Genomic DNA, 13,428 nt, shown 5'->3' on the forward strand with positions numbered 1-13,428 from the left:
TATCAGCACCCTTGGTAAATATGATCAAAGAAGGCTGTGAAAATTAATCTGCATTGTTAATCCCTTTGATCTTTTATATAAAAAATTCACAAACATCTAACCTTTCATTGGATAATATGAATTTAAAATGGGGCGGAAATATCATTATGAAATAAATGTTTTTCTCTAATACACATTGGCCACAATTAACGGCACCCTTTTATTCAATACTTTTTGAAACCTCCGTTTGCCAGTTTAACAGCTCTAAATGTTCTCCTATAATGCCTGATGAGGTTAGAGACACCTGACAAGAGATCAGAGACCATTCCTTCATCCAGAATCACTCCAGACCCTTTAGATTCACAGCTTCTTCTCTTCAGTTCACTCATGTTCTACAGGGTTCAGGTCAGAGGACTGGAATGGCCAGCAGAAGCTTGGTTTTTGAGGTTTGTGTTTGGATTATCGTACGGTTGGAAGATCCAAACATGGCCCATTATAAGATTTCTAACAGAGTCAGTCACTTATTGATTTTTTATCTGTTGGTATTTGATAGAATCCATGATGCCATGCGTCTAAACAAGATGTCCAGGACCTCCAGCAGAAATATAGGCCCACAACATCAAAAATACAGCAGTATATTTCATTGTACACATGGGGTACTTTTTATCCCTGTGTTCACCAAACCCATCTTGAGTGTTTGCTGCTAAAAAGCTCATTTTTTAGTTTCATCTGACCATAGAAGCCAGTCCCATTTGAAGTTCCAGTCGTGTCTGATAACTGAATATGCTGGAGTTTGTTTTTGGATGAGCGAGGAGAATTTTTCTTGAAACCCTCCCAAACAACATGTGCTGATGTAGGTGCTGTTTGACCTTTTTTTTTTTTTAAGGTTTTCTGACCCCGAGACTCAACTATTTTCTGCAATTCTCCAGCTGTGGTCCTTGGAGAGTCTTTAGCCGCTCAAACTCTCCTCCTCACCGTGCATTAGGACGATATAGACACACGTCCTCTTCCAGGCAGTTTCCTAACATTTTATGTTGATTGGAAATTCTTAATTATTGCCCTGATGGTGGAAATGGGAATTTTCACTGCTCTAGCTCTTTTCTTAAAGCCACTTCACTAATTTGTGAAGCTCAATTATCTTTGCTGCACATCAGAAATATATTCTTTGGTTTTCTCATTGTGATGGATGATTAAGGAATTTGGGCTTTGTTTTCCTCCTATTTATATTTCTGTGAAACAGGAAGCCATGGCTGGATAATTTCATGTTCATAATCACCCTGGAGTGCTCAAAATTGTGAATATGAATGGGAATATACTTCAGAGATATTTTACTCATAAGAATTTCTAGGGGTGCCAATAATTGTGTCCAACGTGTATTTGAGAAAAACATTTATTTCATAATGATATTTCCCCCCATTTTAAATTCTTATTATCCAATGAAAGGTCAGATTTTTGTGAATTTTTTTAATAAAAGATCAAAAGGATAAACAATGTAGATTCATTTTCAAAGCCTTCTTTGATCATATTTACCAAAGGTGCCGATATTTTGGCCATGACTGTATATATATATATATATATATATATATATATATATATATATATATATTAACACTTGTATAAATATATATATATACAGGTGCATCTAAAAAAAATAGAATATCGTGAAAAAGTTATTACAAAAAGTGAAACTTTCATATATTCTAGATTCATTACATGTAAAGTAAAACATTTCAAAAGTTTTTTTTTTTTGTTTTAATTTTAATTATTAGAGCATACAGCTCATGAAAGTCAAAAATCCAGTATCTCAAAATATTAGAATATTTACAAAAAAAATTGAAATGTTTTACTTTACATATAGAGTTGCCTTTTAGCTGAACCAAACTTTTTTTATATAAATGATTAAATATGCAATGTAGATAGTTATTTAACTGAATAGCATTAACATTGAACTGATTTGACATTGATGCTATTGTCTTCTATAGAGCTTCTTTACACTGTAGCTGCAACACTGAAATTGTATTGAACTGGAATGAATAAACATTGCACTAAACTGAGCTGAATAATGACGCTATTGTCTTCTGTTGAGCTGCTTTTTAGTTTAATCAAATTCATTTCGTAGTTGATGAACTTTGCAAGATCGACAGTTATTTAACTGAACTGCATTGACATTGAACTGAATTTATCTGAATAATGGCTCTATTGTCTTTTGTAGAGCTGCTTTACAGCTGAATTGAATTCATTTCATAATTAATTTGACAAAGCTGTTATTTTCATTTGTATTTCTGCTTTGAAAGAGTCTGTATTGTATAAAGTACTGTAGAAAAAAATGACTGAACTTGCATTGAACTGCATTACTAATGCATTAGTAATCAAAACACATTTCTGAAAAAGACATTGAACTTATAACTCAAACTGAGTATGTGCATTAAAAATTAAACTGGTAAATAAACTCCATTCACCGAGGTGGAGATCATCATGTTAAGATTCAGACGACAACAGAGAACTTCTATTTCTTTTAATTATAATAATGTTTGGTGGGTCATTTATTCTAATATATTTGAAATTAATTTAATCCCATACAAATTTACCCTGAAAGATCAAAAAAGAGACCAAATAAAATATTGAATGTTGTCAATACACAACTCTTGTGATGCGCTAGTCTTGACAGTTCATTAAATCTGAATCAGTGCATAAAAGTTCAATGAAAAATTATTTGTGCAAGCTTGATGTTTCTATTAGAAACTCTAACTTCAACGATTGCACTTCTTATGACCAGATGTTACATAAATGATAGTTAATGAAGAGCCACTAATAAAGTGTCTACTGTGAAATCAATATGAAATCACACTGCTTTACTGAACATCTGACATCTGTAATAAGTTTTTTCTCTGGCAATATCAATAACTTTCTGTTTATCTTCTCTTTAGTTTGTCTGAGAAGATACCAGAGTGATCTTGAGATTGACTTGGATCAGCCAATAAAAGTCTTATTAGCAGCTCAGAGGTCTTTATAAATCTACATTTCCAGCATGATGTACAAACAACATCCTAATAGCAAGTTAACAGTGAAACCATGTGTGGGACTTTTTGACCTCCATGTGTCACTAAAACCATTTACACAAAAATGCATTAAAACAGATCATGTAAGCATAAAAAATAAATAGCAATTAACCTTAAAGAGGATCAGTCAAAGCTGCTTAACGAATGTGGGTCTGCGATCACATGAATGGTAAATACTGACACCTGCAGTTATTAAACAGATGTGAGAGCAGCTGTTCATCAGGCAAATCAACTACAGCTGATGATTTAACATGCAAACTTATGTACTGTGTTAGTTTGATCAGATTTCATTATATTAACCCTTAGGTTTCGAGATTAACTTTGAGGTCCCTGAAACCATAATGAATAAATGTGACCCTGGAGCACAAAACCAGACTTAAGTCTCTGGGGTATATTTGTAGCAATAGCCAACAATACACTGTATGGGTCAAAATTATCCATTTTTATTTTATGCCAAAAATCATTAGGATATTAAGTAAAGATCATGTTCCATTATTTTGTAAGTGTCCTACCGTAAATATATCAAAACTTCATTTTTGATGAGTAATATGCATTGTTAAGAACTTCATTTGGACAACTTTAAAGGTGATTTTCTCAATATTTAGATTTTTTTGCACCCTCAGATTCCAGATTTTCAAATACTTTCAGATGATGCATAAATCTCAATTTTGAAAAATTGACACTTAAGACTGGGTTTGTGGTCCAGGGTCACAAATAAATAAATAAATAAATAAATAAATGTCATTACTACTACTACAACTAATAATAATAATAAATATTAATAGTAATAATAAATATAAAATTTTAAAATGTATTTAATTTTCCCATCAGTTACTTTTAATAATGTTCCTCTGATCTAATTAAATCCCTTTAGACAGATACTGACGTTTTAACTCTGTTTTATCATTAAGTAGACATGCACTTTTTTAAAAATGTATGTAACTATTAATATTAGCAATTTTTTTTTGCTTTTGTTGGTGTCATCTTAACACTGATAAAACTGTGGAAAATACAATTAAAAAATAAATAAAAACATAACTGGCATGAGTGAAATTTTAGAGTATGTATATACTATATTTATTTATTTTTGGATCGCAGTAATTTTTGAAACACCAGCAGAAGTAATATCATTCACGCGGGATGTTTGAAGCATGGGATCAAACTGAAGGTGTTTACGGTCAGACTTTAGAAAATGTAGTGTCCAGATATTAAAATGAATCACTCAAACCCCAAACGAAACATCATAAGGTCCAAAGCAAACTTTTGACTCACCAAAATAGGTGACCGCGAATCCCTCCAAAACACAAGCCCATCTCCCCAAGAAGAAATACCCGTGATAGTTGGTCAGAAAGCTGATCGTTCCTCCGGTCAGAGACACGAGAAAGTCCGCCAGAGACAGATTGACGATGATATAATTGAGCGGCTGTCGGAGCTGCTTGAACCTGAAGGTGACCAGCATCACCGTGAAGTTCTCGCACAGAGACACCGAGGTCACTACGAACATCAGTGCAGCCAGGACTTTATAGTTCCAGGGCGCGATGAACGACAGCGGTCCAGAGAACGGGTCCTCGGTGTGAGACACGCCGTTCACCGCCGCCTCGAACGACTCCATCGCTCCAAACGAGTCAAATCAATCAAACCGAGCCTACATCTGGAGAAAGTCCGCGTGCATCTTAAATCCAGAGTGTTTGTCCTCTACATCAGCAGCCGAATCCAGCGGACTTTGTTGACTGTCTCTTGCTGGATGGGGTTTATATAGGCTACCATCACAGCAGGTCAGGTCAGCCACGTAATGCGCCTTCATCATCATCATCATCATCATCATCCTCGCTTCTGTGTGCAGAGCTCCAGTCAGTGCGCTCCTGCTACAAAGAATAGTTCCGAAGGTTTTTACGCAGACGCTCGCGTTCTGAAGATATATGACGCTGGAGCACAAAAGCAGTCATAAGTAGCACAGGTATATTTGTAGCAACAATAGGCTACATTGCATGGGTCAAAATTATCCATTTTTCCTTTATGGCAAAAATCATTAGGATATTAAGTAAAGATCATGTTCCATGAAGATATTTTGTAAATTTCCTACCGTAAATATATCAGAACTTTTTTTATTTTTGTATTTTTTATTAGTAGCCTACTATGCATTGCTAAGGACTTGATTTGGACAACATTAAAGGCGATTTTCTCAATATTTAGATTTTTTTGCACCCTCAGATTCCAGATTTTCAAATAGTTGCATCTCAGACAAATACAGTATTGTCCTATCCTAACAAACCATACATCAATGGAAAGATTATTTATTCCGCTTTCATAAATCTCGATTTTAAACCCTTATGACTGGTTTTGTGGTCCAGCGTCACATATATTCATAACTTCATCCATTCAGCTTTAGCGTCTCGTGCGTATTTCTGACGCACAGTCGCGCGGACTCCAATCGTTGAGTGCGGCTTTGCATCAGAAAGGGGACTGCTAAACAATTGTGCATCTCGTCGATAGTCTTTCTCAGTCCTTCTCTGCGGAATGAGAGGAGTGTGTGGAGAGGATCGATGCTGGAGACCCAGGAGAGCTGCTCTGATTCATCACACTCTCCAGCTGCAGCACGCATTAGGTCAATAACGCGCAACACGCGCTAATAGAGTTATGCATTATAATGTGACTTTTTTGGGATTCTATGGTTTAATTATACAGATTGCCTCTAAGTTTTAAATAAAATGGACCAAGAAAGTCAGCGTTGTACGGGAGACTTCGGCACTTTTACTCTAGTGAATACTTCATCATCTCAGGGTGTCAATTTCGGTACAAATATTAAAATCACCGAAAAATAAACACTTCAGTAACGCTACTGAACATCGGGGCAAGTTGTCACAATGGGAGCCTGTAAAACAAAAAATATCTTGCAAAAAATATACAATACTGTATTTTATAAATACATATCTATTGGCAATTTGAATATTTGAATGCAAGTAAAAATAATAATAATAATAAAGTCCCATTGCAAGACAAAATTACCAAAAAGATCAGGGTTATTAATTATGCTAAAACTAAAACATAAAAATCGGTTACTTAAAAAAAAAAAGTTTCAAAGTTTTATTTCAGCTATTTGCCAAAGGAAGCACGTATAATTTTTATTCACTTTAACTTTATTTATTAAAATAACTAAAACTACATACAAAAAAATAAATAAAAAATACACACAACAAAATGCTGAAACTTTACAATAAAAATGGGAAAACACACAGAAAAACCTTCAAAATATGAATCTGCATGTGTGTAAAAGTTTATAAAAAAATACTGTAATTTTAATTAAAGTTAAAAAGCATTGTTTGCTTTTTAATCAGTGAAGCATTAATACTGATAATCTGTTCAAAAATATTTGTAGATACTGTTTGAGGATAAAAATCTCAAAGTTTTTGACCAAAAGATATTGTATTTAATGTAAACATCTTTTGGCCAATGTAAATATTAGAAAGCAGAAAAAAGTAATCTTGTAACAAAAATGTAACTTAAAGCAAAAACTAAAGCATTAAAAATTAAATAGTAAAGAAATTTTACCTAAATGTTAACTGAAATGTATTTTTGTTGGCCAAAAACTGAGATTTGATCCTCAATCAATGTCTAAAAATATTTTTACTGTATACATTATCAGTGTGCGTGTGTTTTATATTATATATTATATTTTATATTATTTAAACCTATTGTATTTCAGCTAGTTTTCATTTTTATTTGGTGTAACTTGATGTACTAAAATAACTACAAATGAAATTAATAGTGTTAAAAAAAATACACAACAAAATTACTAAAACTTTAACTAAAATTAAAATGAAAATGGAATGAATTCAAACTATTATTAAAAACTAAAAGACACAAAAGTCCCATAAAAACAACAACAACAACAACAACAACAAAAAACGGTCAAATTGCTGGCAGTTACAGCTGCCAAACAAAAACAGTAAAATTACAGTAAAATATCATAATTGAAACAAGGAAAAATCTGTAAAATAACTTTTTTTTCTGTAAAACCTTTAATGAAAATTTCTGTAAAATTGTTTTTGCACTTTATTTCAATTAAGATATTTTACTGTAATTTACAGTTTTTGTTTGGCAGCCGTTATTTGATCATTTTTAAATTTTTTTTTTTTTTTTTACAGTGTAACATATACTTCAAAAACAGACATTTTAGACACTGTTGAGGATCTCCTCATAGTAAAGTACAGTAATGCTGGAAAAACTGATTCCAGTTCAACATAAAAAGTTTCTCCTCTGCTAATTCAAACCGACAGGCTTCATAAATTTACCCATAAGTCTTTTGGAGCGCAGAAGCGGAGGACGCTTGAAGGACTGCAGAAGACGTCCCTGGTTCTGCTGGAGGAGCGACCGCGGCCCGCTTTGATCCGACAGCGTCAGAGATGAAGATTTATTACCTGTGACGGACCTGCGGCTCGGCTGCAGGTGTTCAGAGTCCGGCCTTTAGAAGTTCAGTGTAAGTTCTGTACAGAGGACAAATGAGAGACTTATATTACACAGTCCTTTAACTAGTGGACAATCAGTCAAGATTTCACCATCAACTCAAAACTCTGTTTGCATTTCAGGCCGATATGAGACGGAAAAAAACCCTTGTGCATCACTTTTAGTCCTTTCATGTCCACAGCCGTGAATGTTAAACATGATCAGACTCGGGGTCAGAATGAGGAACCGGCTATATGAGGTTCTTCTGATCACATGGCAGTAACATCTCCCTCCACAAACGAAGACTATTCACTTCTGAAAAAGAAGCTGAATTCAGTTCAAATGTACACTACAGTCAAACGTTTTTGAACAATAAGATTTTTAATGTTTTTAAAGAATTCTCTTCTGCTCACCAAGCCTGCATTTATTTCCATAGTACAGCAAAAGCAGTAATATTGTGAAATATTTTTACTATTTAAAATAGCTGTTTTCTATTTGAATATCTGTTAAACTGTAATTTATTTCTGTGATGCGCAGCTGTATTTTCAGCATCATTACTCCAGTCTTCAGAGTCACATGATCTTCAGAAATCATTCTAATATGCTGATTTGCTGCTCAAAAAACATTTTATTATTATTACACCTATTTTGATGTGTTGACTAACATACTGAAGTACATGTATATCTTAGTTTATCACAAATGCTTGTGAGAAGATTTGTACACTTTAACCATATTTCAAATACAACTGAATTATGAAATTATGTATGAAGATATACTTAAGTCCTACTTGAGTAACAAAAGCAGTAAGTAAAAGTAAGCAAAAGCAGTTCAAATAAATACATTTAATATAAAACTAAACTACAAAACATTGAATTCAATTACAACGAACATGCATTAAAGTTTATATTGAACAGTGTATCCATTAATGGAAATACAATATCTCTTGTCCAACATGAGGATGCAAATGAAAAAATGCAAATAAAAATTATAACATCACACATTTATTACATCTATAACATTATACCAATTCAACAAAACTATGTACCACAAAAGGATTATTATACAGTATATACAGTATATATATATATATATATATATATATATATACATACATACACATACACAAAATATATATATTTTTAACTATACGACATATATATTAAAAAAACAATATAAATACAACAAAACATTATTTAATTGCAACTAACTAGCCAAAAATTGTGGCTAAAAACAATCTAAAGAAAAAAAAAACATTTGTATTTAATTGCAACTAACATGCAATAAAATGTCCAAAAACTATATAAATTAACTGAAATATTTTTATTTAGTTGCAACTTACATGCAATAAAGTGTCCGAAAACTTTATATTTTGCACTTGTATGTTTTTCTGAAGTATTATTATTTCTGTAATAAGTCCTCTTTTTTAAACTATGCTACAGTGTAGCTCTTTTCCTGCAGTGTTGTGATTTGTGCTCTGACGCTGATGGTCACCCCAAACACTGACCTGTGCGATTGGCTTTTACAGTCCATTCAGAAAACTCTCAGGATCGGAAGGGAATTTACTTAGTTACTGAGAAACGTGGGAAAAATTCAGAGAAGCAGGAGAAGTTATTTCACAAATGTGAGGCGTTTTCTCAGCGTCAGCGGGGAAAAGGCCAGAGAAGACGTTTAACAGCACTGCCTCTCAAAGCGTCCGATCTGAACGGGGTGAAAATGTCAGACGTCCATGTTCAGGAAATATTAGATGTGAATCTTTGCCAGCTACATGCACCATCAGACGAAAATATTCCTGCTAATAAACATTTCTTCTCATTTACAGCTTCACTTTACTGCTCATTTGTGCTATTTTAGCTATTAATATACTACTAGTTTTACTTCATATTAGATTTTATTTTCATATGTTCTGTTTTCAATTTAGTTTTAGTTAAAATTTTAGTAATTTTGCTGTTTTAGTACTAAATGGGAAATGTTGTCTTGGCAACTAGCAAGTTTTTTTATATTTTATTTTATTTTTTATTTTATTTCAGTTAACATTTATGTTATTTCAAGCAACAAAAATTACGAACCACGTTTTAATATTAACCCTTGTGGAAAAACCCCACTTTAGCATACACTTAAAAAGAGTTTATTATGGTTAAGTTATTTTTATTTATTATGGAAAATATGCGCTTTTAAAGAATATACTTTATTGCAAAGTGTTTGTAATGTTTTTGGACACTTTATTGCATGTTAGTTGCAATTAAATTAAAATGTATTATAGTTTAAATTTATATTAAATTTTGTTATTTAAACTTGCTTTTTTACCTATTTAAGTAGGACTTAAGTACATCTTTATATGTAATTTCATTATTCTATTTTATTTTAAAATATTGTTTTAAATATAGTTCAATTTTACTGCTAAAAGTCCTGACAAGCATTTATGATAAACTTGAAAAATACTTCAATGTCCTTTCTATTAAAACTTTTATGTCATGCATTTAAATATATCTGTAGTTACATATTTGCAGTTAAGCTGTGATTAAGTCCATTTAAAATGTATTAACTTTAAATGTAATATTAAATACCACTACAGTTAAAATTCTAATCAAGTATGTGTTTTAGTTTGATTTAGTATCAAAACAAGTGTACTTCTTTACAGCATGACAAAATATTATTAAAATATAATGATTTAAAATGTACTTTAAAATAAAACTTTTAATTTGAAATTATTACAAAATGTGTGTTAAACAGTCATGAAAGTATCTCTCTTTAAATGCATTTAAGTGGCTTTTATTATAATATTATATTATCTGCGAGTACAGTTTTTTTTTTTTTTTTAAATACACTTTTAAGATTTGAAGTACATTACATGCACTTTCAATATAATTAGTGCACTTCTTTTTCACAAGAAAAGGCTCCATCATGTGCTTATGGATTATCGTAGAGAAGTCAATGAGACGACAGACCTGTAGATGATTGATGATTGGTCTGATTGATTGATCAATGAAGGCAGGGGACTGATCCCACTTTTCTTTATCGTTCATCAAACAGGCCTACAAACAAAAATAAATGCTTGCACTTGAGTATGAATGGACATATCTGTCATGAATTACAGTGAAAGCCATTGATGTTGTCTACCATATTTTACTCACCACTGGCGAAGAATGTTTTGGAAAGACAAAACCAAACAATCAGTCTTTTGTATCAGTCTTCAGGGAATCCTGTGAATTCAGGCCGCCTTACACATTGCTAAGGAGAATTACAACTCAAAAAACCAACACCAACCACAACATTTCCGGTTTCTCGTTTGCTAAAGGTTAATCTCTCATGACAATGGGTTTTGAGGACAAAGGTACAGCTGAGGTATGTTTCATCACAATCATAAAGGTTAGAATGCTTTAATAGGGACATTTGCATGTAATCAGCATGTCGGGAGATTTAAATAGGTATGAGAATAACTAACATGAAGACATTAGCATGAATATGAGCAGTCTTTGTTTCACACATGAAGATAACTTCCTTTCAAATGTCACAGCTGTGTCAAATCAATATAACTGAACCTAAAATCATCAAAAGGAGAATATGACTAATTTCAGCTGCTCTTTTGAGAATTTTGCTTCTCAGGTAAATGTGTCTTGATTTAAGAATGTTTAGATATTTGTGCTGGAAAAGCTGTAAGTAATAATTATAATTAGGTTGTGATGCGGCCACAATGCAAAGGAACATTGAGTTGCTTCATTAAAAGCTTATAGTATTACTATATTAAAAGCAGTGTATTATGTGTAGTAGAGTATTATGAGAGAGAGATGGAATGAGCGAGTGTGATACAGCATTCATCCTTCAGATCAATCTCATATTCACAATAAATCATTAGTTTGAATGTCCACTGAGGAAAGCAATATCTTTGTCGTACTATCCTTTCATCTGTTAAGGGTAATTTCCGATGACAGTGCTGCTCAGTGCATTTGTTGGCTGCTGAAAGTAAAAAAAAACTCTTTGTTTACAACAGCTTTTCAGTCCCTTTCAAAATAAAGTCTTTATTGCTGACTCACTCAGAAAAACAGTCTCTTGTCGCCATCTAATGGCGGAACAATGTAACTAAAATCACCATCACGAACACACACACTGTTTCCCAATACTAAATACTACTATTATTTATATAAAATAATATATATTGAATAGTAACATTTAATAATCAACAACAGCCATTATAAAAGTTGCTAAGAAATTTAGTCAAAGGTAAAGCTTATTAAAAGTTATGAAACTTTGCCCCCATCCAAAACTATTTGCTCTTGAACAAAACAATAGATTAATGAGACCGACTATTCCCCGTTGGATTTACCCAAAATTAATTATATCTCATGTTTAACCACTATAGAGACATCAGAGCCAGCAGTAAATTCCAGAAGATCTGGCTGAGGTGAGGCGCTCTCTCTGCGGGTTTATGAGCGATGAACGGCTGCTGGCACACTGGAGCTCACTTCCCCGAAAACATCGAAGCAAATTTTCAAGGAGACATTATCTTTATTAACAAACCGCATTTTTGAAGTCTAAACTGGATAGACCTCTCAGCCAATCAGATTCGAGGGCCAGAAAGAACTGTTATTCATTTACTTACTTAGTGTACAGTAAGTTAAATCAAGATCAGACTGAGGAAATAAAGTGTGTGTTTGTGTGTATATAAGAGATATAATGACTAAGAAGCAGCAATGTTGAATAGGGGTTCAATAATTATGACAGCTGTATTATTAAAAAATCTTTTAACTCAAAAATATTGCATTATATATTGACATTATCACTTCTAATATGCCAGTAAAGTTTTATAAAGTCCTGGATCTTCAGAAAAGCTTGTATTTGTAAAGCACTGCAGTTTCACTGCAGGTTGAATAATTTTGATTGCAACTGTATATATATATATATATATATATATATATATATATATATAGGTTACAAGGAGTGTAATCCAAATACACATATCTTATTTATTTATTTAGAGTGAGGGGATTGTTCATAGAATATTATGTAATCTTCAAGCCTTGATACAGTATGTCTGTGTTCATGTTACACATATGAAATAACCATAATTATACATACGGCAGCAAAACATGAGCTTCTGCTTCTGATGACAACATACAGTCATGGCCAAAAATATCGGCACCCTTGGTAAATATGATCAAAGAAGGCTGTGAAAATTAATCTGCATTGTTAATCCTTTTGATCTTTTATTTAAAAAATTCACAAACATCTAACCTTTCATTGTATAATAAGAATTTTAAATGGGGGGAAATATCATTATGAAATAAATGTTTTTCTCTAATAGACATTGGCCACAATTAACGGCACCCTTTTATTCAATACTTTTTGAAACCTCCATTTGCCAGTTTAACAGCTCTAAATGTTCTCCTATAATGCCTGATGAGGTTAGAGACACCTGACAAGAGATCAGAGACCATTCCTTCATCCAGAATCACTCCAGACCCTTTAGATTCACAGCTCCATGTTGCTTCTTCTCTTCAGGTCACTCATGTTCTACAGGGTTCAGGTCAGAGGACTGGAATAACCAGCAGAAGCTTGGTTTTGTGCTCAGTGACCCATTTTTGTGTTGTTTTTGAGATTATTGTACAGTTGGAAGATCCAAACATGGCCCATTATAAGATTTCTAACAGAGTCAGTCACTTATTGATCTGTTGGTATTTGATAGAATCCATGATGCCATGCGTCTAAACAAGATGTCCAGGACCTCCAGCAGAAATATAGGCCCACAACATCAAAAATACAGCAGTATATTTCATTGTACACATGGGGTACTTTTTATCCCTGTGTTCACCAAACCCATCTTGAGTGTTTGCTGCTAAAAAGCTCATTTTTTAGTTTCATCTGACCATAGAAGCCAGTCCCATTTGAAGTTCCAGTCGTGTCTGATAACTGAATATGCTGGAGTTTGTTTTTGGATGAGCGAGGAAAATTT

The 13,428-nt window shown here is 32.8% G+C and overlaps 1 protein-coding gene and 1 long non-coding RNA gene across 3 annotated transcripts in view; both read right to left on the reverse strand.

Annotated features, from left to right (window-relative positions):
- valopa (vertebrate ancient long opsin a) overlaps positions 1-4,749 on the reverse strand; it is a 28,390-nt gene extending 23,641 nt beyond the window's left edge. For both annotated transcript variants that reach the window (XM_058795734.1, XM_058795735.1), the window contains exon 1: positions 4,311-4,749. In XM_058795734.1, coding sequence (XP_058651717.1) covers positions 4,311-4,650 — 340 coding nt within the window. In that variant the 5' untranslated portion in view covers positions 4,651-4,749. The remainder of the gene's footprint in view (positions 1-4,310) is intronic.
- A 2,792-nt stretch (positions 4,750-7,541) lies between these two features.
- LOC131552168 (uncharacterized) lies at positions 7,542-10,694 on the reverse strand. The gene is made up of 3 exons (XR_009273919.1): positions 10,613-10,694; positions 10,427-10,513; positions 7,542-7,796 (listed from the first exon to the last, which is right to left on the reverse strand). It is a non-coding gene; the product is annotated as an uncharacterized LOC131552168 (long non-coding RNA).
- Between the last annotated feature and the right edge of the window lie 2,734 nt (positions 10,695-13,428).

The sequence above is a fragment of the Onychostoma macrolepis genome, chromosome 13 (genome assembly GCF_012432095.1).
Source record: "Onychostoma macrolepis isolate SWU-2019 chromosome 13, ASM1243209v1, whole genome shotgun sequence".
NCBI classification, from domain to species: Eukaryota; Metazoa; Chordata; class Actinopteri; order Cypriniformes; family Cyprinidae; genus Onychostoma; species Onychostoma macrolepis.